A 25,856-nucleotide genomic window follows, 5' to 3' on the forward strand; every position below is an offset into this window, starting at 1 on the left:
CCCCCCACTTCCACCAATTTCCCCACACAAGTGAAGCAGTCGAAGTTTAAGCACCGCCTTCGGCCAATCCTGAAACATCCAGATAATCAGTGACGAAAACTGATCCTACACATTCCATCCCAACAGATTCTTCGGTTTACACCCAGAATCTGTCCACGAGAGATTAACCTTTATATTGCAACTGAAGACCTTGCATTTGAAGTATAGAGCTGGAGATCTTTAGAACAGAATGTGTTATAGTCACTTTGGAGACCAAACTAGATTAAATACTGAGAGCCGAAGTACTCCAAGTTTTCAAACCCAATTGGGAAAGCGGTGAATGGACAGTGTGCAAATTTCATAGAGTTAATTAAATTGCATCTCATTCAGGCTTGAAAATAGGAAAAAAATAATACCCATGTTAAATTCCTGTAAGATTAAAAACATGAAAAAGAACACAAACAGACTGCTTATTAAACAAGTGCATAGCCAACAGCTATTTTCTATGGCGGCTTAGATGGGTGGGCGTACCACAGTGAGTGCAATGTGGGCATACGTGCATTGAGAGGGCAAGGAGATGGAAAGAATGGCAACTGCAAAGCAGACAGATTGTGGTGAAACCAATCAAGGAAAAGAAGGGTTAGTAAATTCATATGTTTACACATATTTCTGGTGATGTCTATCGTCGTTGTCGTCATTGTTGCGGTTTTCGTCATCATGGTCTTCATACCATCTTTTTTTGTGTTTGCCACTTCGCTGCTTCCCATGCAACCCCAGGGCAGCAGTCTGCAGTGATGTCACAGGGGGATCCGTCGGGGTAAAGGGGGAGGGGAGAATCTTTCCCATAGTTCCCTTGGCGAGGTCTTTAAGAGCGAGAGGGCACGGTCATCATTGCCAGGACTGAGGAGGAAAGTTGTTGACCTCGGCCAGGTCTTGGACAGGTGAGCCTTTGTGGGTGTACGTCAGCTTGACCCTCATGCGGAGTTGTTGCTGTAAATCATGAGAAAGACATGTTTATTAAACCAATATGAACTACTCAATGTAGAGCTGAACTCTATAGGAGCCCTCCGCACTAAATTCCTGATAGCACCAATAGATCAGGAAACTGAATAAGAATGTGAGGAAGATGAGGACAGACAGGAACATCTCTTACCTTCTGTGGGTTGAGAACTCTGATGACCTGTGTGACACTTCCCTGGTTGAGTGCTGGGACAATATTACTGCTAGGGGACAAGAGCTGCAGCTGGAATGTCTGAAGGAGAGGGACACAGAGCTTAAAAGTCTGCTTCGTAGGACATGCGCCTGCATACAGTGGGACAAGAAAGTATTTAGTCAGCCACCAATTGTGCAAGTTCTCCCACTTAAAAAGATGAGGCCTGTAATTTTCATCATAGTTGAAGTGTATCTATGAGACAAAATGAGAAAAAAAAAAAAAAAATCCAGAAAATCACATTGTAGGATTTTTAATGAATTTGTTTGCAAATTATGGTGGAAAATAAGTATTTGGTCAATAACAAAAGTTCCTCAATACTTTGTTATATACCGTAATTTCCAAACTATAAGCCGCTACTTTATTCCCACGCTTTGAACCTCGCGGTTTATACAATGATGTGGCTAATTTATGGATTTTTCCCGCTTTCACAAGATTCATGCCATCAAAAAACTGAGCACCGTCACATAATGTGACGTAAATCGAGCGCGCTCAAACTTACCATCATTCTGATTACAATAATTTTGTCACCCTCATCATGGCAAAGACACGGAGAAATGCATATGATGCAGCTTTCAAGTTGAAGGCAATCGATCTGGCTGTTGGAAAAGGAAATAAAGCTGCTGCACGGGAGCTTGGCCTTAATGAGTCGATGATAAGACATTGGAAACAGCAGCGTGAGGAACTGACTCAGTGCAAAAAGACAAAAGATTTCAGAGGGCCCAAAGTATTTGCAGCCACTCGACATCAGTGTAAATCGTGCATTTCAGGTGGTGCTCCGTGTTCAGTGGGAGGCTTGGATGACAAGTGGGGAGAAATCCTTCACTAAAATGGGCCACGTGCGAAGAGCAACTTATGGTCAAGTCTGCCAGTGGGTCCTGACAGCATGGAGCATTGTCAAAAAATCCACTATCATCAACGGGTTTCGAAAGGCTAGACTGCTGCGTGTTGAAGGGGCAGCATGAGCTCAGCAGGGAATTTGCCTCCGGATAAAAAAGTGACGAGAGCGACAATGAAAATTCTGAGGCTATTCAACTCCGACACCAAAGGAGATGACTTCAGTGGTTTCAGTGTACAGGAGGAGGAAGATAGTGACCAATGACTTTCTTGGTAGGCTACTGTTTAATTTTTGTTACAAGCCGTGTTTCGTTAAAGCCCATTTATTTTTGTTACAAGCCGTGTTTCGTTTAAAGGCTGTGTAAAGTTAATTTGTTTCAATGTACCGGTAGGCACCTGCGGCTTATAGACATGTGAACCTTATTTATGTACAAAATACATATTTTTTAATAATTCAGTGGGTGCGGTTTATATTCAGGTGCGCTTAATAGTCCAGAAATTACGGTACCCTTTGTTGTCAATGACAGAGGTCAAACGTTTTCTGTAAGTCTTCACAAGGTTTTCACACACTGTTTGCTGGTATTTTGGCCCATTTCTCCATGCAGATCTCCTCCAGAGCAGTGATGTTTTGGGGCTGTTGCTGGGCAACACAGACTTTCAACTCCCTCCAAAGAGTTTCTATGGGGTTGAGATCTGGAGACTGGCTAGGCCACTCCAGGACCTTGAAATGCTTCTTACGAAGCCACTCCGTTGCCCGGGCGGTGTGTTTGGGATCATTGTCATGCTGAAAGACCCAGCCACGTTTTATCTTCAATGCCCTTGCTGATGGTAGGCTTTGTTACTTTGGTCCCAGCTCTCTGCAGGTCATTCACTAGGTCCCCACGTGTGGTTCTGGGATTTTTGCTCACCGTTCTTGTGATCATTTTGACCCCACGGGGTGAGATCTCACGTGGAGCCCCAGCTCGAGGGAGATTATCAGTGGTCTTGTATGTCTTCCATTTCCTAATAATTGCTCCCACAGTTGATTTCTTCAAACCAAGCTGCTTACCTATTGCAGATTCAGTCTTCCCAGCCTGGTGCAGGTCTACAATTTTGTTTCTGGTGTCCTTTGACAGCTCTTTGGTCTTGGCCATAGTGGAGTTTGGAGTGTGACTGTTTGAGGTTGTGGACAGGTGTCTTTTATACTGATAACAAGTTCAAACAGGTGCCATTAATACAGGTAACAAGTGGAGGACAGAGGAGCCTCTTAAAAGAAGAAGTTACAGGTCTGTGAGAGCCAGAAATCTTGCTTGTTTGTGGGTGACCAAATACTTATTTTCCACCATAATTTGCAAATAAATTCATTAAAAATCATACAATGTGATTTTCTGGATTTTTCCCCCTCATTTTGTCTGTCATAGTTGAAGTGTACCTATGATGAAAATTACAGGCCTCTCATCTTTTTAAGTGGGAGAACTTGCACAATTGGTGGCTGACTAAATACTTTTTTTGCCCCACTGTATTCCCAACGTTCACTAAGCAGTACATTGCTACAGAGGTCAATCATAGAACCACACATATATTTTGTAATATTATATAGTTATACAAATGTGACTGACAAGTCATGGCTCACCTTTGGTACTGCAGCCTGGAAAACAAACTCTGTCATGTCAACCTCGGTGGCGTTGGTGGCGTGGATAGTGATGACTGCTATGTTCGGATTCGGGTTGGCCCTCTCAAAGGTGAACTCTATTTTCAGGCCATTCTTGCTATACGCTGTCATGGGGGGAATAGCTAAAGACAAGAACGCACAAGTCAATACAATTCAGAGTGAAAAAGTAGCACCAAACATAACCCCCCAAAAAACATTGTATGAACTTGTATACGGTTGCATTGTTTTGAAAGGGATACATAGGGACACAGAGTTCTCTACTTACATTTACATTTAAGTCATTTAGCAGACGCTCTTATCCAGAGCGACTTACAAATTGGTGAATTCACCTTCTGACATCAGTGGAACAGCCACTTTACAATAGTGCATCTAAATCATTTAAGGGGGGGTGAGAAGGATTGCTTTATCCTATCCTAGGTATTCCTTGAAGAGGTGGGGTTTCAGGTGTCTCCGGAAGGTGGTGATTGACTCCGCTGTCCTGGCGTCGTGAGGGAGTTTGTTCCACCATTGGGGGGCCAGAGCAGCGAACAGTTTTGACTGGGCTGAGCGGGAACTGTACTTCCTCAGTGGTAGGGAGGCGAGCAGGCCAGAGGTGGATGAACGCAGTGCCCTTGTTTGGGTGTAGGGCCTGATCAGAGCCTGGAGGTACTGCGGTGCCGTTCCCCTTGTAGCCCTCATCCTCCACATACAACACCCGTTCTGCCAGTCACATTCTATTAAAGGTCCCCAAAGTACACACATCCCTGGGTCACTCCTCTTTTCAGTTCGCTGCAGCTAGCGACTGGAAAGAGCTGCAACAAACACCCAAACTGGACAGTTTTATCTCAATCTCTTCATTCAAAGACTCAATCATGAACACTCGTACTGACAGTTGTGGCTGCTGTGTGTGACATATTGTTGTCTCTACCTTCTTGACCTTTGTGCTGTTGACTGTGCCCAATGTTTGTACCATGATTTGGGCTGCAACCATGTTGTGTTTCTACCATGTTGTTGTTATGCTGTGTTGCTACCATGCTGTGTTGTCATGTGATGCTGCCTTGCTATGTTGTTGTCTCTCTTGTTGTGATGTTTGTTTTGTCCTATGATTATATTGTAAATGTAATTTCTTTAAATCCCAGGCCCCCTCATCCCCACAGGAGGCCTTTTGCTTGGCCGTCATTGTAAATAAGAATATCTTCTTAACTGACTTGCCTAGTAAAATAATAAATCAAATAAAAAAATAAACATGGCGGGAGAGGGGTTTGGATCAAATGACAAATTTGAAAGCTTCCCTGATGAGCGCTAGCTCTCACCTGCTGAAGTATCATTAAACAGGGGCTGTGAGGAGAGGCCATCCAGGAGGAAGGGGGGCTGGGAGACAGGCACAGAGGGAGCAGGAGCGAGACCACCTAGGGAGGGGGGGGGAGACAACACAGGGGGTTCCAACAGGGTACAGGGAACCACACAGAGACATAACAGTGATACCACTGGTGATAGTTCACAAGACAAGTTGATTCCTGACCAAGTCAAGCAGGATGTGGAGTGACTAATGTGGTTTATTGATGAAGGAAGGTACAGGGCAGGTGACAGAGAGAATAGGTAAAAGAGAAAAGAAGAAACCAATCAAGTTCCCCTAACCAGGGACCACAGTTGGTCCACCTGTGCTTTGGGCTGGAGGGAAATAAAAGGAGAGAGAGCGACTGTGGTCCTACCAGACAGTGAGAGGTCCCCCAGTAGGTCGAGCAGCTCTCCGCCAGCCGAGGCAGGCTTGGTGGGCAGGGTGGTTTGGATCACAGGCACCACATCATTACCTCCCAGCAGGTCTAACAAGTCATTAGCCTGGAACAGAAGAGAAACTAAATCATAAAGCACATGTAGATTAAACCTGTAATAGAGAGAGGATTTGTATATTAAACCTGTAATAGAGAGAGGATTTGTATATTAAACCTGTAATAGAGAGAGGATTTGTATATTAAACCTGTAATAGAGAGAGGATTTGTATATTAAACCTGTAATAGAGAGAGGATTTGTATATTAAACCTGTAATAGAGAGAGGATTTGTATATTAAACCTGTAATAGAGAGAGGATTTGTATATTAAACCTGTAATAGAGAGAGGATTTGTATATTAAACCTGTAATAGAGAGAGGATTTGTATATTAAACCTGTAATAGAGAGAGGATTTGTATATTAAACCTGTAATAGAGAGAGGATTTGTATATTAAACCTGTAATAGAGAGAGGATTTGTATATTAAACCTGTAATAGAGAGAGGATTTGTATATTAAACCTGTAATAGAGAGAGGATTTGTATATTAAACCTGTAATAGAGAGAGGATTTGTATATTAAACCTGTAATAGAGAGAGGATTTGTATATTAAACCTGTAATAGAGAGAGGATTTGTATATTAAACCTGTAATAGAGAGGATTTGTATATTAAACCTGTAATAGAGAGAGGATTTGTATATTAAACCTGTAATAGAGAGAGGATTTGTATATTAAACCTGTAATAGAGAGAGGATTTGTATATTAAACCTGTAATAGAGAGAGGATTTGTATATTAAACCTGTAATAGAGAGAGGATTTGTATATTAAACCTGTAATAGAGAGAGGATTTGTATATTAAACCTGTAAGAGAGAGGATTTGGACAAAACATCAGTGCTCTGAATAACATCTCATTTACGCTTTGTTTTAAAACATGGTAAAATATTTATAACTCAAATAAGGAAAATGTAGACTACTTTATATTAATCTATAGATTGACATGCCCAGCACAGTTTAATCTTCCTACCAGCAGGGGTCCTTGTTTGACCAGTTTGTAAAAGCATTAGCAGACTTACTCTGCTTTGTGGACTTTCACCACATGAATAGAAATCAAAAAACTTAAAGAATGTGTGTGAGTGTACGTGTATACGTGCATTTTAAAGAACTTAAGGGCTCAATTCAATCCGTATCGCTGAAGAGCTGCGCTACAGAGCAATCTACATAAATGTTCCCACATCAGCAAAGACCGCATTCACGGTAAAAGCTGCTACATATGTCAGCTCAAACAGGAATTACCTTTACATTTAATTTGCGTATAACGCTGAACTTCAGTGATACGGATTGAATGAGATGTTGCTCCACTGATTCAGCTACACATCTTCTGTGACAGAAAACCTCCCAGCAATGGTTTGTACAGATATGTCATGTGACCTTGCCCTCACCTGGTTGGTTGGCTGGGTGACTAGGGGCAGGTGTTTTGTGTCAGGCACCGAGGGCTCAGTCTCCCCATTGGTCTGCATGATCTCTGTAGGGCCATTGGAGGCCGTTTTCTCCATGATGGGCATTCGCTCCAGTAAGGCAGGCCTTTAGAGAGGAAGACAATGAGATGGGGGGGGAGAGAAGGAATAGGTACATTTCCTTGACTTAATGGTAACTAAACAAGGGGAAGTACCAATAATTTCTACAGAAAAGTGCTTGTAATTAATGGGATTACATTTTGGAGCATACTCACCTCATGTGATCATATTTCTTGAAAAGTGCATTGTACTCCACAGCTCTCTGTTGCAGTTCCACGTCGATGCTGCTGCCGTATATTGACACCACCTTCTTGATTCGGCTGGAGATTTTAAGACAAAAATGTTAACCTTGAGTGTCCGTCCTTCCATTCATTTCAGAGCTAAGGAGGGGAACAAAATCATCATAACCTGTTGGATATTCTCTCTGCTCAACACAGATGGACTTACTTGACACTGCTGAAGCGAGTAGACAGCTTCATGATGGCAGTGAGGGAGTAACCACGGGTTACAGGGGTGGACAAGTTGGACACAAGAAGACCTTCCAAAACATCCAGGACTTCATCCTCTGTCACCTGTTGCAAACAAAAGGGGATAAAATATATACACTTCAACTTGAGGTTGGCAGTGCACATAGATGTGTTGTGTGTAACGTTCTAGATTAAATAGTTGAGGTGATTGAGTGCTTCAGGAGGTCTACCTGGATAGGCTCCTCCTCCTCACACTGTCCAGATACCAGCAGGTCTCCATACTCCCCTATACACCAGGATGACACCTGGACCAGCGGTTGCTATGGGAGACAAACACTTATACTTCAGAAAGATCAGATTCACTGTAACCAGTCCTCCTCAGAGAGGAAGGGAAACATCCGCACACTGTTTGCTACTTCCAAAAGTGATCCAACAACATTTCAATCAACATATTCATTGTCAGGTTCCTGTTATTTGTCTGGTTACTGGGCTGTGTTTTCCTCTTATCATCGTGTGTGTGATCAGAGATGCCTCGGACCTGTGAGATGTCATCCAGCAGGGCTTTGTAGAGTCTCTGCACCGTGTAGGCATGCATCTCCACACTGTTGGTGATGAGCTGGATGAGGTTGGGGACAGAGTCGTCTCGGACATAGCTCCCCGCCTGGACACAAAAAGGTGTTGTTAAAAATAAAAACATCTCAAAATGGACAATGAGGCAAATGATAATTTTGTATAGGGTCAGCGACAAAAACAATTTCAAGCCTAGACACCAAGTGTCTAAGATGGTAAAAAGCAGCTGTTGTCAGACATGATGAGATCATCATTTGCAGTTCAGTCGATGGATCACTCAAGGATTCGTCACTCAACAGTCAAGCATAATTATTTATTTTACCATCATCTGTGCAGAGAAAAGTATTTGATGAAATTATACATATACCGTTGTCAGGACTCTCATGATGGTGTCAATGTGCCATCTTTTTGAAGGCGCATACCTGTGAATCAGAACACGCATCAGTCACCTCTGCATTACACTGAGCGGAGGATCATATAACCATGAACTGAAAAAAGTTGGCCTGAGGTTGATGCTGTCAGAAAATATATGGTATCAACAATGTCATGCTCTGACGATGGATCACTCATTTTTTCATCACACAGCATGTTAGTAAGTAAGCCACACACACATTAACCGGAGGATGCAGAAACAATCGTTAATCATTGGAGGTGCTTGAGGCCACTGGCTGTAATTATTCTCTAAGCCTACATTCCTAATGCAAGGAAACTGAGGCATTCAGTCAGGATCTGTGTGAACAGCCCACATGCAAAAATGACTGCTGCCATGGCCTCTCATGCAATTACTACTAATCCTTCTATTACTTCTCGAACCACGACTACAACTGCTGAGCAACGGCCAATACAAACAGAATGAGGTGGTAAAGACCTACAAGCCACGGGATAATGTTGAGAACGGTTTCACATGGTCCTTCTGATTGGCAAAGACTGATCTCTACGGATCTTCCAGCTCTAACTGGACCACACCCGAGCCTTACTTCTCTGCAGCCAGGAAGACTCCGGACGCACAGTCCGCTTTGAATTCTGGGTCACAGGAGTCCAGGAAGTAGAGCAGCTCCTTCATCATGCCTCGGATGTTGTTCCCATTCACCAGGGCGAAGCTCAGCTCCATCGCACGTCTAGGGAGGAAAATGGGATGACGATAAGACAAGGAAATCTCTACATCTTCTGACCCTTACTTTGTGCAGAAATGTATGTACAGTCACTAACAGTGTGTTATGTACTAATGTCTATACTGTACGTCACTCATGTTCTCCTCATTTGGGTGTAGGTCTCACCTCTTGATGGACACATCCAGGTCTTTTAGACAGTCCACAATGGTGCTCCGATGCCTCTGCACTGCATTGTGGTCCGTCTGTACAGTCTTCAGTAGGGACGTCAGTGCCACATATCTTGAGGGTGGACAAAATGACACCATAAAAAAGTGTTAGATTACCTGGGACTTTGATGACCTATGTTCAGATCATTCAATTAATTAGTTCTCCAAGTGTTACTTACCTAATATTTTTGTCATTGTTGAGAAGGAAGCGCCCCAGTATGTTGATAGCCAACACCCTCAATCCACTTTCTGACTTGATGTCCATTATGGTCAGTACTGTCTCATAGAGGATTGCATTCCCTACATTTTTACTTGTCTCGGTGTTGGTTGCCACCTACAAGGGCGAAGAAACCATTAGTCTGATTGTACAAGGTCATATCTCTAGGGGTAGTAAGCCTAGAGTACTATTGATTAACCTATATTCTCACCTGTGCAAGAATGTCATTCATTGCTTCACTTGAGTCATCATCACTCCTGCCCAGAATTCGCAATAGTCTCAATATCCGCACCTGCAATGAGGTCAAGGGGCATCACCGACTGGCCTAGCCGAGTTTGTTACAGAAGATCAAATGATTGGAACAAAAACACAAGGTTAAAGGTCTTACCTGCAGGAAGGGGTCACTGATGCCAGACACGTCATGCTCAGGAGAGTAACCAGACATGATCAGGTTCTTCAGGATTCTCACCAGCTGTGGAACCAACTACAAAAGACCAACAGGAGAGGAGGGGTACCATCAAGGGTCAAGGTCTTTATTTCTAAGGAATCGGTGTCCAACCGTGTTACTGAAATAACTTGACAAAGTATTTTGTAGAATGTGCAGTTATTCTTTACAGTCTCTTGATTTAATCGTCAATGTAACTTACATGTCTGGGTTATGGTAATCAAGACAGCATTGATTGTATGAAAACATTCAGTTAGGATGTTGGGTTTTAAAAAGCTAATCGAATTGTGATGTCACATTCAATCACATCTGGATGAAATTTAACCCGAATCATAATTATCACCAGGAATGCTAGGCAAGAATATTCATAGACAATTTGCACCAATGCGAATATATGTTTCTGAAATATATATTTGTACGCATACAGACACATACCCCCCTTTTAACAGACATAAAACCATCAGTGTCTAGTGAAAACACCTGAGGTCATTAATTGAAAACAGACCCATCATGTTGTTTTCAACATACGGTGATCAAATGAGTTACACATTAGGTTGATGATGGCACATTGACAATAGTGAGAGATGTCTAAGAAACATTTTTAAAATCCTGTCATGATATCAAGAGAGAACACCCACGTATAACCGCTGTAAAAGTCTAAATCAAAATGACAAAAAGGAACTTTACGGAACACAGGTTTGATTACATCTACAGTGACCGTGTGATTACTAGTTACAGCATGCACCAGCTATGAAACCAGAATGTACTCTTACCTTCTCATTCTAACACAATGCAGGAATTGTAACAGACAAATGACAGAAAAAATATGAGGTAGATGTTAGGGAAGATTCACTTTTAGAGAGCTCAAAGTCATGTTCTGATCATGAACATGAAGGGTGGGAGACTGGCTCAAGGTTGTTATGGCTGAGGGAAAGAGGTACAGAGCCACTAAGAGATACAGCGAGGACAAAAGCGAGGCAAGGAGATACGACTGAGACATAGGCCTACTATGAATGTAGAACAAACCTTAAGGGAAAATGTAATCCAAGGATTCAAGAGGCAAAATATATGTTTGAAGTATATCCAAAACAGTCATAGTGAAAGGAAAATGAGTACTAAGAGAGAATGAAATGTAGAGTGAGCTTAGGAAAAATGCTTAATTAACTCCCTAAAGATTTGATGACGTGTTACGCTGTTACCCAAAAACTCTTGATAGCAGTAATTTCACTAATTAGATTGTGGCTAGCCATACCTTTCTGAAGTGTAAGAGCATGTCAGGACTTCTTTCACACATTTCAGTGAGGAGGACAACAGAAGTGTGGAGAACACCTTAAGGAGACAAAAAGAAACGAGTTGTTTGAAAAAAGGTCAACAAACAGCATCCCTGAAGGATAGTAGAAGCTCACAAAATGTGCACAAATTTCCTTGCCAATTCCCTGGGAGTCAATGTTTTAGCAACGTCACAGCATTGTTACTAAAATAAGTCTATGGGGAACATAGTCTATGGGGAAGCTGTTTGCTGGTTCCGTTATGGTGGTTTATAATCTGTATTCTCACTCTTAGTAAGTGTCAGTTTAACGTCATTAAGCCCAAAATTTAGCAATACAAAGACAACTACAGGTATGTATCTAGCATCAACTTACCCTCCCCAAATCCTTACCTTGACCATTGAGGGGAAAAACACAAAACTGAACTTAGTTTTCTATGGGCAACTTCATCTATCAAACTCATCTAGAAACATATTCGTAGCAATAACATTGGTTATAAAAAGAGCAGCACTTTAGAAAGCTGTCAGAACATCAGCCATTGTACTATGACAACCATCAGTGTCTAGTGAAAACACCTGAGGTGATCAATTGAAAACTGAAAGACGCAGCAGCTCCACAGCTCATCAGGAAACGGTCATTAATCCAGCTCTGTTCACTGAAGGACATTTCAACTGTATAGAGGGCACCAGTCCAATTTTCCCTTTGAAGGACACAGCATCTCCATTTTATCTGTGAGTGACCAAACCCAATGCTCTCTGTGCAGGACATAGTTGCCCCCAGCCCCATGTTGTCTCACCGTGGTTCTTCTCGCTCAGCAGGTTTTTTGTGGCTGGGAGGAACATCTCCATCAACTCTGGGACTTTCCTGATGACGTGGACTGCACACAACGCCGCCTGGGGAAAAAAACTCATGTTTTCCAAAGTGCTCAACTATGACATGCTAACACAGACCTGCCAACCTTAAATTATTTTTATGAGGCAACACCCACACTGCTCAAATCATAAGAAAATGCACTTTTTGTTGTTGTTGTGCCTAACAACAATTTTGGCAGAAGACAGTCTCAGTAGGAATGTCAGGCTATAGACTTATGGGTACTTGGCTGCTCTTCAGTATCTAACCAGAAATGTGTTTACATTGCTGGGGGAATCAGGAAGTTGGAGCATTTTTGAAAAACCTTTAACTGCCATTTCCTGAACAAAAATATAAAATGCAACATATAAAGTGCTGGTCCCATGATCTGAAATTTTAAAAATGTTCCATACGCACAAAAAGCTTTTTTCTCTCAAATGTTCTGCACAAATTTGTTTACATCCCTGTTAGTGAGCATTTCTCCTTTGTCAATGTAATCCATCCACCTGACAGGTGAAGCATATCAAGAAGCGGATTAAACAGCACGATCATTACACAGGTGCACCTTGTGCTGGGTACAATGAAAGGCCACTAAAATGTGCAGTTGTGTCACAACACAATGCCACAGATGTCTCAAGTTGAAGGCGCATGCAATTGGCATGCTGATTGCAGGAATGTCTACCAGAGCTGTTGCCAGAGAATTTTATATTAATTTCTCTACCATAAGCCACCTCCGTCGTTGTAGAGAATTTGGCAGTACATCCAACCAGCCTCACAACCACAGACCAAGTGTAACCATAACACCTCCACATCCGGCTTCTTCAACTGCGGGATCGTCTGAAACCAGTCACTCGGACAGCTGATGAAACTGAGGAGTATTTCTGTCTGTGATAAAGCTCTTTTGTGGGGAAAAACATATTCTAATTGGCTGGGCCTAGCTCCCTAGTGGGTGGGCCTATGCCCTCCCATGGCTGAGCCCCTGCCCAGCCATGTGAAATCCATTGATTACACAGAAGTCTCCTAAATCAAATTTGAGGTGGTCTCAATGACACATTTTCTAGGTTACATTTAGGGTTTTTTGATTATTCTAATTAATAGGTGTCTTTATGTGGATAGTCTAGTAAAAATGTAAACTGTCTCCTTAAATTTTGTTTGGGGAGAACATTTAGAAAAATAGAATAATTAAATTACTGGATGTAATGTAGTGGTCTAGCTTACTGGAGGCTATTTGCAATATTAAACAACTGAACAAGGTCTATATCAGTTTGTTTCAGATCTCCATCCTTGACCTCATCCATCAAGGTCTGACTACTAGGCTACCATCAATCAACATGCCTTGTCATTGGTGAACTGATTACTATCACAACATTATCTACTGTTGACATACAGCTGGATCAAGAGGCCAGATAAACAACTGATTAAATCAACATAGGCCTACTAAATCTTAACACAGTCTAATATAACTTTCTGTGAAGGACTGTATTAGCAGAACAGCTCTCTCTGCCATGTCTGTTGACTAAACACTGTAGCTAACTACATTTGTCTTAATGTAGAAGGAGCTAACTACAAAATAGTGTTTGTGTGCTTGACTAACACATATACATTTTCCAAAGTTGTCCGTCGAATAGTTGGTTCTCCATTTTCCCTACCCTTTGTCGTCACACATCAGCGGTATCAACGGACAAAGTGGAGAGCTGCCTTTCAGCTCGAGGGAGGAAAATAGTAGACTACTACGACTATGGGGGGCGGGCCAGAGTGGAGAGCTTGAGATTTTTTCTCCTCGCCCAAGTCCTGATTGGCTCAGCTCCAACTTCAGGCGATTGTACCAATAGAAGCGTATTTTGGGGTACTTTTTCGTACCAGCATACTTTGACCTCAAATTGTGTGCATGTTATGTAAAACGAGTGCAGGTTGGCAGGTCTGCTCACAAACTTTAAACTGATCACCTGACGAACACTTCTTTGTAAAGAGTGGATGTGGACTAGATGAGAATGAGGTACCTTTTTCCTCAGGTAGGAGTTGGAGGTTTTGAGCAGCTTCTCCACCTCTCCAGCCAGGTCTCGACACATCTCCGAGGAGCCCATGCAGCCCAGGGTGCACAAGGCCAGGCCCTGGACATACTGTGTGCTGTGATTCAGATCACTGAGGAAGGACAGGGGGAAGAATGAGTGGACAGCAGATAATAATAACTTTATTTATATAGTGTATAAAGTAAGTGCTTCACATCATAAAATAAAAGTACTCGCAAAGAAATAAAGACAGGAGGAAGGAGAATGAAAAAAGAACCAATTAAAATCATACACTTTTATAAAGATGCTTTTAATGTGTCTTTAAAAAGGGATTTAAAAACAGGCACTGAATCTTCAAGCCTGATCTCTGGCAGTCAATTCCAAAGTCTAAGAGTCTTAATGGCAAATGCCTTTTGTTTTCAACCTAGACTTTGGAATGTGTCTGTATCCCCGTTCATAGGGAGATAATAGATCAGAAATATAGGATGGCACTGGTATGTAGAAGAGAAAGAGGAAAGACGTAGAGAAAAAAATATAAGGAAGAGGAAGAGCTGGGTAAAACGGAAGACGAAGGATAGAGCAGGGTTTACAGGAAAGGAGAAAAATGTGCACGAGAGCAAGAGATTGAGAAAAAGGTGCAACAGCTGGTCCAGCAGGTTATGGGGCTGTTTCCATATCCAACATCAGAAGCACACGCTGCTGGCAAAGGCACCACTCATGAGTAACATTTCTGGCAGTAACAGAACACTGGTGTTGGTGCACATCACCACCTCCTGCAGCACAGCTCTTATCTCTACTCCCACACTACAAATAAGCAGCTGTTCCTGTCAGGATAGTGTGTTTGAGCCAATGCGGTTCTGGCCTGCCTTACTTCTTGATGCAGTTTGTCATTAGTAGATGGACGTCCTGCCTCTCGTCCAACAGTAGCATGGCTCCCAAGTACCCTATCCGTTTGTCAGTGAACTTCTGGGACGCAATCAACTTCAGGCACTCCAGCTGGAAAACAAAACTTATCAAATCAAATTCTATTTGAAACATGTGCCGAATAGAACAGGTAGACCTTACAGTGAAATGCTTAGTTACAAGCCCTTAACCAACAATGCGTTAAAAAATATACAAAATGTTAAGTAAAAAAAAATTGAAAATAAAAGTAACAATAATTAAAATAGCAGCAGTAAAATAACAAGCGAGGCTATATACAGGGGGCACCGGTTAGTCAAGGTAATATGTACATGTAGGTAGAGTTAAAGTGACTCTGCAGGAGATAATAAACAGAGTAGCAGCAGCGTAAAAGAGGGGTCTGGGTAGCCCTTTGATTAGCTGTTCAGGAGTCCTATGGCTTGGAGGAAGAAGCTGTTAAGAAGCCTTTTGGAACACGACTGGGTGCTCCGGGTACCGCTTGCCGTGAGGTAGCAGAAAGAACAGTCTATAACTGGGGTAGCTGGAGTCCTTGACAATTTTAGGGCCTTCCTCTGACACCGCCTGATATAGGGGTCCTGGATGGCAGGAAGCTTGGTCCCGGTGATGTACTGGGCTGTATGTACTACCCTCTGTAGTGCCTTGCGGTCGGAGGCCGAGCAGTTGCCATACCAGGCAGTGATGCAACCAGTCAGGATGCTCTCGATGGTGCAGCTGTAGAACCTTTTGAGGATCTGAGGACCCATGCCAAATCGTTTCAGTCTCCTGAGGGGGAATAGGCTTTACCGTGCCCTCTTCACGGCTGTCTTAGTGTGTTTGGACCATGATAGTTTGTTGTTGATGTGGAAACCAAAGAACTTGAAACTCTCAACCTGCTCCACTACAGCCCCGTCGATGAGAAAGGGGGCGTGCTTGGTCCTCCTTTACCTGTAGTTCACAATTTGTCTTGATCATGTTGAGGGAGAGGTTGTTGTCCTGGCACCACACAACCAGGTCTCTGACCTCCTCCCTATAGGCCGTCTCATCGTTGTCGGTGATCAGGCCTACCACTGTTGTGTCATTGGAAAACTTGATGATGGTGTTGGAGTCATGCCTGGCCATGCAGTCATGAGTGAACAGGGAGCACAGGAAGGGATTGAGCATGCACCCCCGAAGTTGAGGATCAGCGTGGCGGATGTGTTGTTCCCTACCCTTACCACCTGGGGCAGCCCGTCAGAAAGTCCAGGATCCAGTTGCAGAGGGAGACGTTTAGTCCCAGAGTTCTTAGCTTAGTGATGAGCTTTGAGGGCACTATGGTGTTGAACGCTGAGCTGTAGTCACCTGTTCACAAAACTGCGCTCTTCGGCGAGAGACACATTCACTGCCAGAAACAACAAGACATTCACAGTTGTAGGTTAATAAATTAAGAACAGTGTTATTTTTAAACATACCTGCCCAAAGTGCGCTGGGTAGCCCAGCATGTGCATGTAGAGTAGCTTAGCCACATTTCTACAGCGGTAAGTGTTGTCTTCCTCTCTGAAGGACGAGCGTATAGCAGCACACTCTTTCTGGATCATCTCACGCTCCTCTGCCTGGGTCCGAGCCGTCCGGATGGTCCGGATCAGCTCCCGCAGTCTGATCGGCGCTGGCATCCTCTGGAAAACACAGAGAAACTAAACATTTGGCACAGGTGGCCTTACTGCAAAGTCATATTCTAATCTGACAGCCGGTAGGTGAAAATAGGTCTACGTCATTATGAAAGTATGGGGGGGGGGTGACAATGATATGAGTAACTTTTTGTTTCTCCAACATTTGTATTGCTTAAGGCGTTAATACAGACATAAAGAGGACAAATCCATTAAGACGAATGAAAGAAAAATGCTTGGGGTGATGGTGGGTCCACAGAGTGTCTGTCTGTATGCATTTCTGAGTTAAAGTGCATGTAGCTGGGGGCTAGTAAACTCACCTGACCACCAACTTCTGTCGAGCTCATTATGGTTATCATTAGGAAGCCAAGGGTACTCATTCATTCTATAAGATAAATGCATACTCCTGTAATGGTATTTTTTGGTAGCCCATGTGATGAAAAATATTTGAATAGCAAATTAGCATTGTTCTGTGAGTACAGCCTCAAATGTGACAAGTAAATGGAGAATGCCTTGCTCAGAAGCTTGTGAAGAGAGCACTAAGGTTTCAAACCAGTGGAGGGTGATTAAATATTGAAGGGGCACATGCTTGGAGGCGAGATTACATTCTCCAGTATTACCATGCAGCCACACAGAGGAATAATAACAGGAGCACAATGCCCCAGTTCTAAAACATCAGCCAGGTACAGACCTAGCAAACACAAGAGAACTCACAGTACCGTGCCTCTACGATGTTACTAATGTACTCCCATTCTAACAAGAACGCTGCTCCATGAGAGGATGCATTCAGAATTAAATGATTAGACAAGCATATAATCTCTCACCCCATTAATGATGTGTCTGACTCAGAGATAGAGGGATTTGATTTGTTTTTATAGGTAGGCAGCAAGATGATAATGACAAATACACTGTACTACTTCCTATTTGATAAGTAGACTTCCTGTGTGGTATAACATTCACCACAGCCTGTGGTCTCAGAGGCCAGCAAGGTACAGCAGGTTGACCACCTAGTCTATATGTGCACACAACTACCACAATCCAGTGGCCTCTGGTCAAGAAGAGGAAGCCTGCATGTTGGAGCTATACACTAGCTGACAAAAAAAATAAAATAATAAAAAAATAATAATAATAATATTTCGGTCTCATGCCCATTTCAGAGGATCAAATATACAAACAAGTAAATGAGACCTTGACTAAGTCAAGAGTACAGTATGAAGACAGGTTAAAACTGCTTCTCCTCGATCACACTTGTAGGCGATGTCATGGAAAATTTGGCTAGCTAAACTCATGTGCAGAAACACGTCATTGGGTCTTAACGGTCATCTCGCACCGAATTGCACATGTGCAGGCCATCAAATCGAAGGCACCCCTTCGATATAAAGTAGTTTTTGAAGAAAATGTGTCAGTTTGTCACTTTCACGAAGTTGAAGTAATAACATGTTCAACTAATTAGGACATTTTCTATAATCTAGGATGCCTTTCGACTTCAAGAAAATTAACAACCAAGGAACAATTTCACTTCCCTCATTGAATTCTCAAACCACGGCCTGGTCTGTTTGTTCCGTTATGCAAGCATTCCCGAAGTCTCACGGTGTTGCGCCTCTGGGTTTGGAAACTCTGCGTTAAAACCCTGCAGGAATTCGTTGGGTAAATGGTGCATGAACACTGAGCTGCATCACAATCCTTCATGAACTGTCTGCTCTTGAGGATGAGCCCAGCGGTGGTGTGAGAGCAATCCGGAAACACAGAGGAAGGATTGCTCTCTTGGCAGTTAAGAGATAGTGTGACAAAATTGCTCAATAGGCTTTAAGCTTTAAAGATTCAGTAGAGAAAGAAGTAACAAACTGGCACAATGAGAGCCATGGATATGCGGTCTCCCTTGAGAGGGGAAACTACAAATGTGTAATAACTACACATGAAATACAGATGCCAAGTCATATGAAGTGACTCGTACGACAAAAGGCCAACAGATCTCGGCATTCCAAAGGCACGTTGTCATTGGGTGTGCTAAACAAACTCTACTTCCTGCTTTCAGATACCCCTATAGCAATGACACGTTTGACTTTCAACACCTGAGTTGAAGCAATTAACACTGCGGCCTATCCTTTAGTGTAGTACATTCAGAAAGTGTACACTTCCAGTACTACAGCCAGACACAGCAGAGTGACAGAAGATGTAAGAGAAACCCTGGGCAGGCTGGAGTGGGCAGAACAAGGTCAAGGGCCTGGCACCAGCAGTGGGTCTGGAGGAGGCCTTGTTTATTGCAGTGAAGGGCCTGGTGAGAGGGGTGTGTGTTAATGCACCACTGCCACAACAGGGGATCCATCACGCGACTATGCCAGGAACAAACAGGGAAAGTTATTACTGCTGGCTCCTGCATGCAGAGAAGAGGTGTTTTATGGCTTCCCATCTCAAAAGAAGCATGGCTCTTATCTGTTAGCATGGATAATGTAATGAAGCAGTTACAGCAAGAGGGATGACAGTAATTAGTTGCTGAACAAAGCCATTTTCTGCATCTAGCTGCCTCAGAGCTGACGCTGTTAGTGAAAAAAGAATGCACAGAGCAGAGGCCTTAAAACTAGGGAAAATATAAAGGCTGTACACACAAAAAGGTTCAACAGATTACAGACAATCCAATAATAACACCAGTTATGTTATCACATCAAATACTTTTTCCAATACCAGGGTATACAGTATTACCGGAAGTGCACACAAATGGTGCTATATTTTTTTTAGGCAACATGGATCTTAATCCAGGAGGGAATTGATTGTCTCTGCTGTAACCAACAAGCATTATCTTGACATTACCCTGAGCTGGATATAACTTAAATTTGGCACATCTTAGATAATTAACTTACACTCATCGGCAGGTTTATCTAATAAACACCAATCCAGAAAAGCCTGAATTCTTTGGTGTATTCTACAAGGTGTCAAAAGTTCCACAGGAATGTGGATGCTAATGCGATGGTGCTAGACACAGCAGAGTGACAGGCGAAAACGATGGCATCACGCAGATGCTGCAGATGGACGACGGTCCAGTCATGCTGCGTACAGCCCGTTCCATCTCATCCCAAACATGCTCTATTGGGTTGAGGTCTGGGGACTGTGCAGGCCACTCAAGTAAACTAAACTTGCAGTCATGTTCCATGCAATGTTTTTCCAGTCATCAATTGTCCAGTGTTGGTGATAGTTTGCCCACTGGATCCACTTCTTGTTTTTAGCGTATAGCAGTGGAACACGCTGTAGTCGTCTGCTGATATTGCCCATCCGTGACGAGGATCAACCAGTTGTGCTTTCTGAGATGCCGTTCTGAACACCACGATTGTACTGCGCTGCTATTTGTCTGTTTGTGGCCTGCCTGAGCCTGCATGATTCTTGCCATTCTCCTTTGACCTCTCTCATCAACAAAACTGGCGCTGACTGGATGGTTTTTTGTTTGTCACACCATTCTCGGAAAACCCTTGACACTGCCTTGCGTGAAAAGCCCAGGAGGGCAGCTGTTTCTGAGATACTGGATCGGGCGCGCCTTGCACCGACGATCACACAACGCTCAAGTCACTCGATTTGCCCATTCTAACGTTTTATCGAACAGTAACTGAATGCCTCGATGCCTGCTTTATATAGGAAGCCACGACTCACTGTCTGTAGGATCGATCCATTTCTGGGAACAGGGTGGGGTACCTAATAAACTGGCAGGTGAGCGTATAGTTTTCCATGTATTGAAGCATGCATCCATGCAGCCCCTGAGAAAAATGTCAGGTCGAGTTAGCAGCACCATGGAGTAAGGCTGGGCGACCAAATTCATTTGCATGCATGTTTTTGTGCGATATTCCAAATGCCTTTATCACAAGAATCAAGTTCTTATATATTATTAATTTTTATGAGCGTTTGTCCGCTTGTACTCATGTCTTTTTGGTCTCGGCTGTTTCCATCCTTCTCTGCTGTGTGCAATGACTATAGACTGTATGCACCTTCCCATTCACTCTCTCACACACACACCAAATATTAGAGATCACTTCTTCCTCTGATAAGCGGTTTCAATTCGAGGTTTGGTCCAACAGAATTGGTCAATTCCCCATTAACGATACACTTTGTAATTGCGCGCAGAGCAGACACTAAAATGGGAGTAGCCATTATCATTGATTCTGGAAAATGAACACTCAATTTGTCACGCGCAGCATGGCTGTACCGCTTGCAGCAATTTTGCAGAACGTCATACTAGCAGTCTAGTATGCGTTTTATAAATGTGCAATAAACACAATTATATAAAGAATTGGCAAACTCATTCTCATTGAGAAAAAACAACAGTTGATTAACATCTGAACAAAGTGGACAGGCTAGCAAACTGTCCAAACAGCTAGAGATGGACAGAAGGGTGTGTTCATAACAATTCAACTGTCCTACCTTGTTAACTAGCAAATAGATCCAATCTGGCTAAACTTCAAATAGAAATTAGCTGGCACATGAGCTTGCGCTTGAGAGATTGTTAATGTTCTATAATGCTTGCTACAAGAAGTGTCATTATTAGTGATGTGCATTATAATTGGTTCAAGTTCAATTTGTAAAAGAATAATAAGAAAGGTCATTTTCATAGACTTGAAAGCCAGTTTAGTGATTATTGCAAAAAAGCAGGTTAAACTACTGTTACAAAATAATTTGTGGGTCTTGTGATTGGAAGGCTTAAAATTTAGCCTAGGTAACTTCACAAGCCCTCAATTCATTAGATTATTGCTGACTGTTTGACCTTAAATTGTATAGCAAAGCTTATTTAGATAATACGTTTTTTTTTTTGTATTATTTTTTAAATGGAGACACACACACACACACACACACACACACACACAAGCATGTGGACACCCCTTAAAATAGCAGAATCCTCTAATTTGAAGCACATGTTGCTGACAGGTGTATAAAATCAAGCACACAGCCTGCACTCTCCTAGACAAACATTGCCAGTAGAATGGCTTGTACTGAAAGCTCAGTGACTTTCAACATGGCAACATCATAAGCTGCCACCTTTCCAACAAGTCAGTTTGTAAAATGTTCTGCCCTGCAAGACTGCTCCAGTCAACTGTAAGTGCTGTTATTGTGAAGTGGAAATGTCTAGGAGCATCAACGGCTCAGCCGCAAAGTGGTAGGCCACACAAGCTCACAGAATGAGACCACACGTATCACATAAAACTCATCTGTCCTCAGTTGCAACACTCACTATCGAGTTCCAAATTGCCACTGGAAGCAACGTCAGCACAATAACTGTTCATCGGGAGCTTCATGAAGTGGGTTTCCATGGCCGAGCAGCCGCACACAAGGCTAAGATCACCATGCGCAATGGTTTCATAATTGGAAATCGGCATTTTTGGACGCCGATTACATTGCAATCCACGAGAAGACTGCGTGGCAGGCAGACCACCTGTTACGCTAGTGCAGGTAGCGAGGAGCCATGGTAAGTTGCTAGCGAGCATTAAACTTCATATATATATATATATATATATATATATATATATATAATATCTTTCTTAAAATATTCACTAGTTAACTACACGTGGTTGATAATATTGCTAGGTTAACTAGCTTGTCCTGCGTTGCATATAATCAATGCAGTGCCTGAAATTGTGTCACTTCTCTTGCGTTCAGTGTAAGCAGAGTCAGGGTATATGCAGCAGTTTGGGGTCGCCTGGCTCGTTGCGAACTGTGTGAAGACTATTTCTTCCTAACAAAACCATAATTAATTTGCCAGAATTTTACATAATTATGACATAACATTGACGGTTGTGCAATGTAACAGCAATATTTAGACTTAGGGTTGCCACCCGTTCGATAAATTACGGAACGGTTCCGAATATCACTGAATGAATAAACATTTTGTTTTCAAAATGATAATTTCCAGATTTGACCATATTAATGACCAAAGGCTTGTATTTCTGTGTTTATTATAATTAAGAGTCTGATTTGATGTAGCAGTCTGACTGAGCGGTGGTAGGCAGCAGCAGGCTTGTAAACATGAATTCAAACAGCACATTCCTGCATTTGCCAGCAGCTCTTCACAATACATGAAGCACAGTGCTGTTTATGACTTCAAGCCTATCAACACCCGAGATTAGGCTGGTAATACTAAAGTGCCTACAAGGACATTCAATAGTCAAAGGATTATGAAATACAAATGGTAGAGAGAGAGAAATAGTCCTATAATAACTACAATCTTAAACTTCTTATTTGGAACCACCAGCTTTCATATGTTCTCATGTTCTGAGCAAGGAACTTAAACGTTAGCTTTCTTACATGGCACATATTGCACTTTTACTTTCTTCTCCAACACTGTGTTTTTGCATTATTTACACCAAATTACTTATTTGAGCCTAAGTAGATTTTATGTATTAAGTTAAAATAAGTGTTCATTGTTCATTCAGTATTGTTGGAATTGTCATTATATAAATATATAATTACAAGTAATTCACACCCTATAGTCCAGCAATCTGTTTAAATGCATGAATCATGACACACATTCAACACCTAGGCTTAATGACTCGAGCAAAACAAATGCTTATATTTCCTGTGATTGACATCTGACAAGTAACCAAAGCCCCAATCAGCCTCTGTGCTCATAAGTGTGCGCACACAACAGATATGGAACATCCAGTCTGCTAGACTAACAAAGATTGAGGAAATGTTGGTTCTACTACAACATTGCAATAGCTTTTATAGGCACACATTATTTTATTAATTACAACATGAAAGACATTACTTTTTCTTTATTATGTCCACAAAAGCTGGCACAAAAGATGTGTTTGGTCTCAACAGAGAGGACGGGTTGAGCACAATAGATGGATTAGGAAGACCATATGTGGAGAAGGTTTGCACTTGCTGAACTGTTGGGCAGCTACCACCAAAGAAGCACTCAACAACATTCGCTTTGCTCAGCCTTACTTACTCTCCCAGGACAAAAACAGTACTGTTCAGCTGTATGGCCACGCTACAGATTTTAGTCCCGCTATATTTCACAGGAGCTTGGACAGCCAACACTGTGTCATTTGGTCAAGCCAAGTGACGCAAACATTGCTGTCAAATGGAATGACTGACGTGAGGCATTATCCTGATCAATTAGAGGGGTAGGATCTCAAACACCCCCAGTTGAATTAGGCCCTTGTCCTCCACATGCATACTGATGCATTTGATCATGCTATTTAAGACTGCTTTGGGAACAAATTGGGCATAAAGGAAGAAATAATAATGATACAGTGATTGTTATCAACACCCTCATATAGCCACAAAAGGGATCATATCTGACACCTGCTGTGGCAGATTTCCTGAACGAATGGAATTGCCCATTCCTCTCCTGAGACTCTAGAAGATATACAAGCCTGCTGAGCCTAGCAACCAGTGGTAAGAGAAAACAACCTCAACACATGGTTGAGTCCACTGGGGACATAGGCTACTAAATTTCCATTGTCCAGACTCAACGCACACCATCAATGAAGCTCTTTCCAATTGAGAACCCCGACACTATACAATAATACAGCAACTGTATAGGAGTATGTGCCACAATTGACTTCCTCCTTACACAAAGTTATGTCGATGAAGTACATTACATTACAGAAACAATTCAAAGCCACCATTATAGAGGGAGCGCTCCTTTCAACACAATATCCCAGCATATTGTTCTCTTTGACACTCATTTTGCCATCACTGCTCAGCCATGCTCTCACCAGGATATTTAATTGGTAGCGTTATAGCAGGCTGCTACCTCTATTCCAACCTAAAAACAATTCTGCAAGTAGTATGACAGTACATTTATACAAAACATTGACCTACATGGTTTAGCCAAGTATTGGCCTACCAATATACGTGTGTACTGTCAGAAAGCCTTCATTTAATAGGCTGAAAATGCAGATAGAACATGGGCACTTGTCAGCTGGTTTAATGCAAATACAAAGAACATGCACTGAAAAAGCACGTCGATCCGAGTATGACACTGATGTTGACTTCAGGAGAATCAACTGACAGGAGAGGTGGCAAAAGGGAAGCAGGAAATAAAATATTTAACTCTTTTTTAAATTGTTAAGAACTTTTCTACACAGATGCAAGCCAGCTCAAAAAAAACAAAAAAACAATGGCTGTAATACCACATAAATAGCCTAATAATCACAAGTGAAGCAGGTGGCATAATAACCCACTTATTTAAAAAGTCTGGGGATAGCACAACTGAAGAAATGAAAGGTTTGCTACAACTAACTAACACACTTGAGAATTGACACTTGTCGAGGTGTGTAAACAACTTACATAATGACGTTAGTATATTAACATTTCATTCAACTACTTGGCTAACATAATTGGCAAACTACAGTAGTTAGCTAGGTAACTTCCACGTCCGTACATATCTACATTCTGCATACCAAGTAGCTGGTTCGCCAGTAACGTTAGCTGGGTAGGGTGGTTAGCTTGCTATGGTAGATCACAAGCCCACAGAAAGGTAGTTCAATTGCTAATCATCTCTTGAACGCAATACTTTACGAACCTTTAACCACACCTGTCAAATATATTATGCATTGTCACGTTACCACTAGTTAGCATTAGCACTAACAAGCTAACAATCCAACGTCCGAGCAGAGGCCATTTCAGGGCGAACAAGGCAAAATTACAGCTTTCTAATTTCTCAGACATAAGTAAACCCTTTTAGCAAGTGAACATACAGATCATAACTAGATAGCTACGCAATCGCGAAGAGGCCTTCATCGCACTGATTTAGCTAGCAAGTTAGCTAGCTAGTAGGATTAGTTAACTAGATCGCTGTCTTTCCTACCGGTACATCTCGTTTGAGTAACACAGCAAATAACCAAATGCAATATTGACATACATTGAAGGCGTATAAGCAAGTAAAAGTTAAGTATAAAAACAGATTTAAGGTTAAAGATCGCACAAGTACATATCAGGTAAGCATACCAGCTAGCCGACACCAGGCTACCGCTTCTCTGACAGACAACCCCCCCCCCGGTACACTGGCTGGTTAGCGCAGCCTCACTTCCGATCATGTAGCGCCAACATGGATTATTGTCACCGCGGTTTAAGACAAAGTCGTGCTGATTTTTCAGCTATAATCAAATAAACACATCTGTTTAACTGACATAGTTGTATAAAGTTATACTCACCAACCGTATTGATACCAGAAAATAGATGGAATCTTCTCTATTTGCGACGGAGGGAGGAACAGACCAGACATTCAAAATGGTGGCTCTCCT

The 25,856-nt window shown here is 42.3% G+C and overlaps 1 protein-coding gene across 3 annotated transcripts; it reads right to left on the bottom strand.

The window, feature by feature from the left end:
- On the bottom strand, window positions 1-25,853 carry LOC135548929 (AP-1 complex subunit gamma-1-like). 3 transcript variants are annotated; one of them, XM_064979030.1, is made up of 22 exons: window positions 25,767-25,853; window positions 16,429-16,632; window positions 14,952-15,076; window positions 14,072-14,213; window positions 12,019-12,115; window positions 11,207-11,283; window positions 9,898-9,993; window positions 9,721-9,801; window positions 9,472-9,626; window positions 9,252-9,365; window positions 8,952-9,092; window positions 8,342-8,396; window positions 7,943-8,065; window positions 7,635-7,724; window positions 7,385-7,509; window positions 7,153-7,257; window positions 6,863-7,004; window positions 5,369-5,495; window positions 4,970-5,065; window positions 3,639-3,799; window positions 1,133-1,231; window positions 1-969 (listed from the first exon to the last, which is right to left on the bottom strand). In XM_064979030.1, the coding sequence occupies exons 2-22, from the start codon at window positions 16,627-16,629 to the stop codon at window positions 868-870; spliced, it is 2,454 nt and encodes an 817-aa protein (XP_064835102.1). In that variant the 5' UTR covers window positions 16,630-16,632; window positions 25,767-25,853; the 3' UTR covers window positions 1-867. The 3 variants fall into 3 exon arrangements, with proteins under 3 accessions (XP_064835102.1, XP_064835107.1, XP_064835098.1); XM_064979035.1 differs by lacking the exon at window positions 25,767-25,853 and adding an exon at window positions 25,561-25,599; XM_064979026.1 differs by lacking the exon at window positions 25,767-25,853 and adding an exon at window positions 16,944-18,327.
- Window positions 25,854-25,856: the final 3 nt, after the last annotated feature.

Source organism: Oncorhynchus masou, chromosome 1 (assembly GCF_036934945.1).
Source record: "Oncorhynchus masou masou isolate Uvic2021 chromosome 1, UVic_Omas_1.1, whole genome shotgun sequence".
In the NCBI taxonomy this organism is placed as follows: domain Eukaryota; kingdom Metazoa; phylum Chordata; class Actinopteri; order Salmoniformes; family Salmonidae; genus Oncorhynchus; species Oncorhynchus masou.

What these genes read in the sequence shown, in the direction of transcription:
- LOC135548929 (XM_064979026.1), bottom strand. Translation starts at nt 17,003, where the DNA reads ATGAGTACCCTTGGCTTCCTAATGATAACCATAATGAGCTCGACAGAA. An exon ending in ACCCAGCGCACTTTGGGCAG is followed by an intron (nt 15,077 to 16,428) that starts GTATGTTTAAAA and finishes TTTGTTTTCCAG; the next exon opens with CTGGAGTGCCTGAAGTTGAT. An exon ending in GTCTTCCTGGCTGCAGAGAA is followed by an intron (nt 8,397 to 8,951) that starts GTAAGGCTCGGG and finishes TCTGATTCACAG; the next exon opens with GTATGCGCCTTCAAAAAGAT.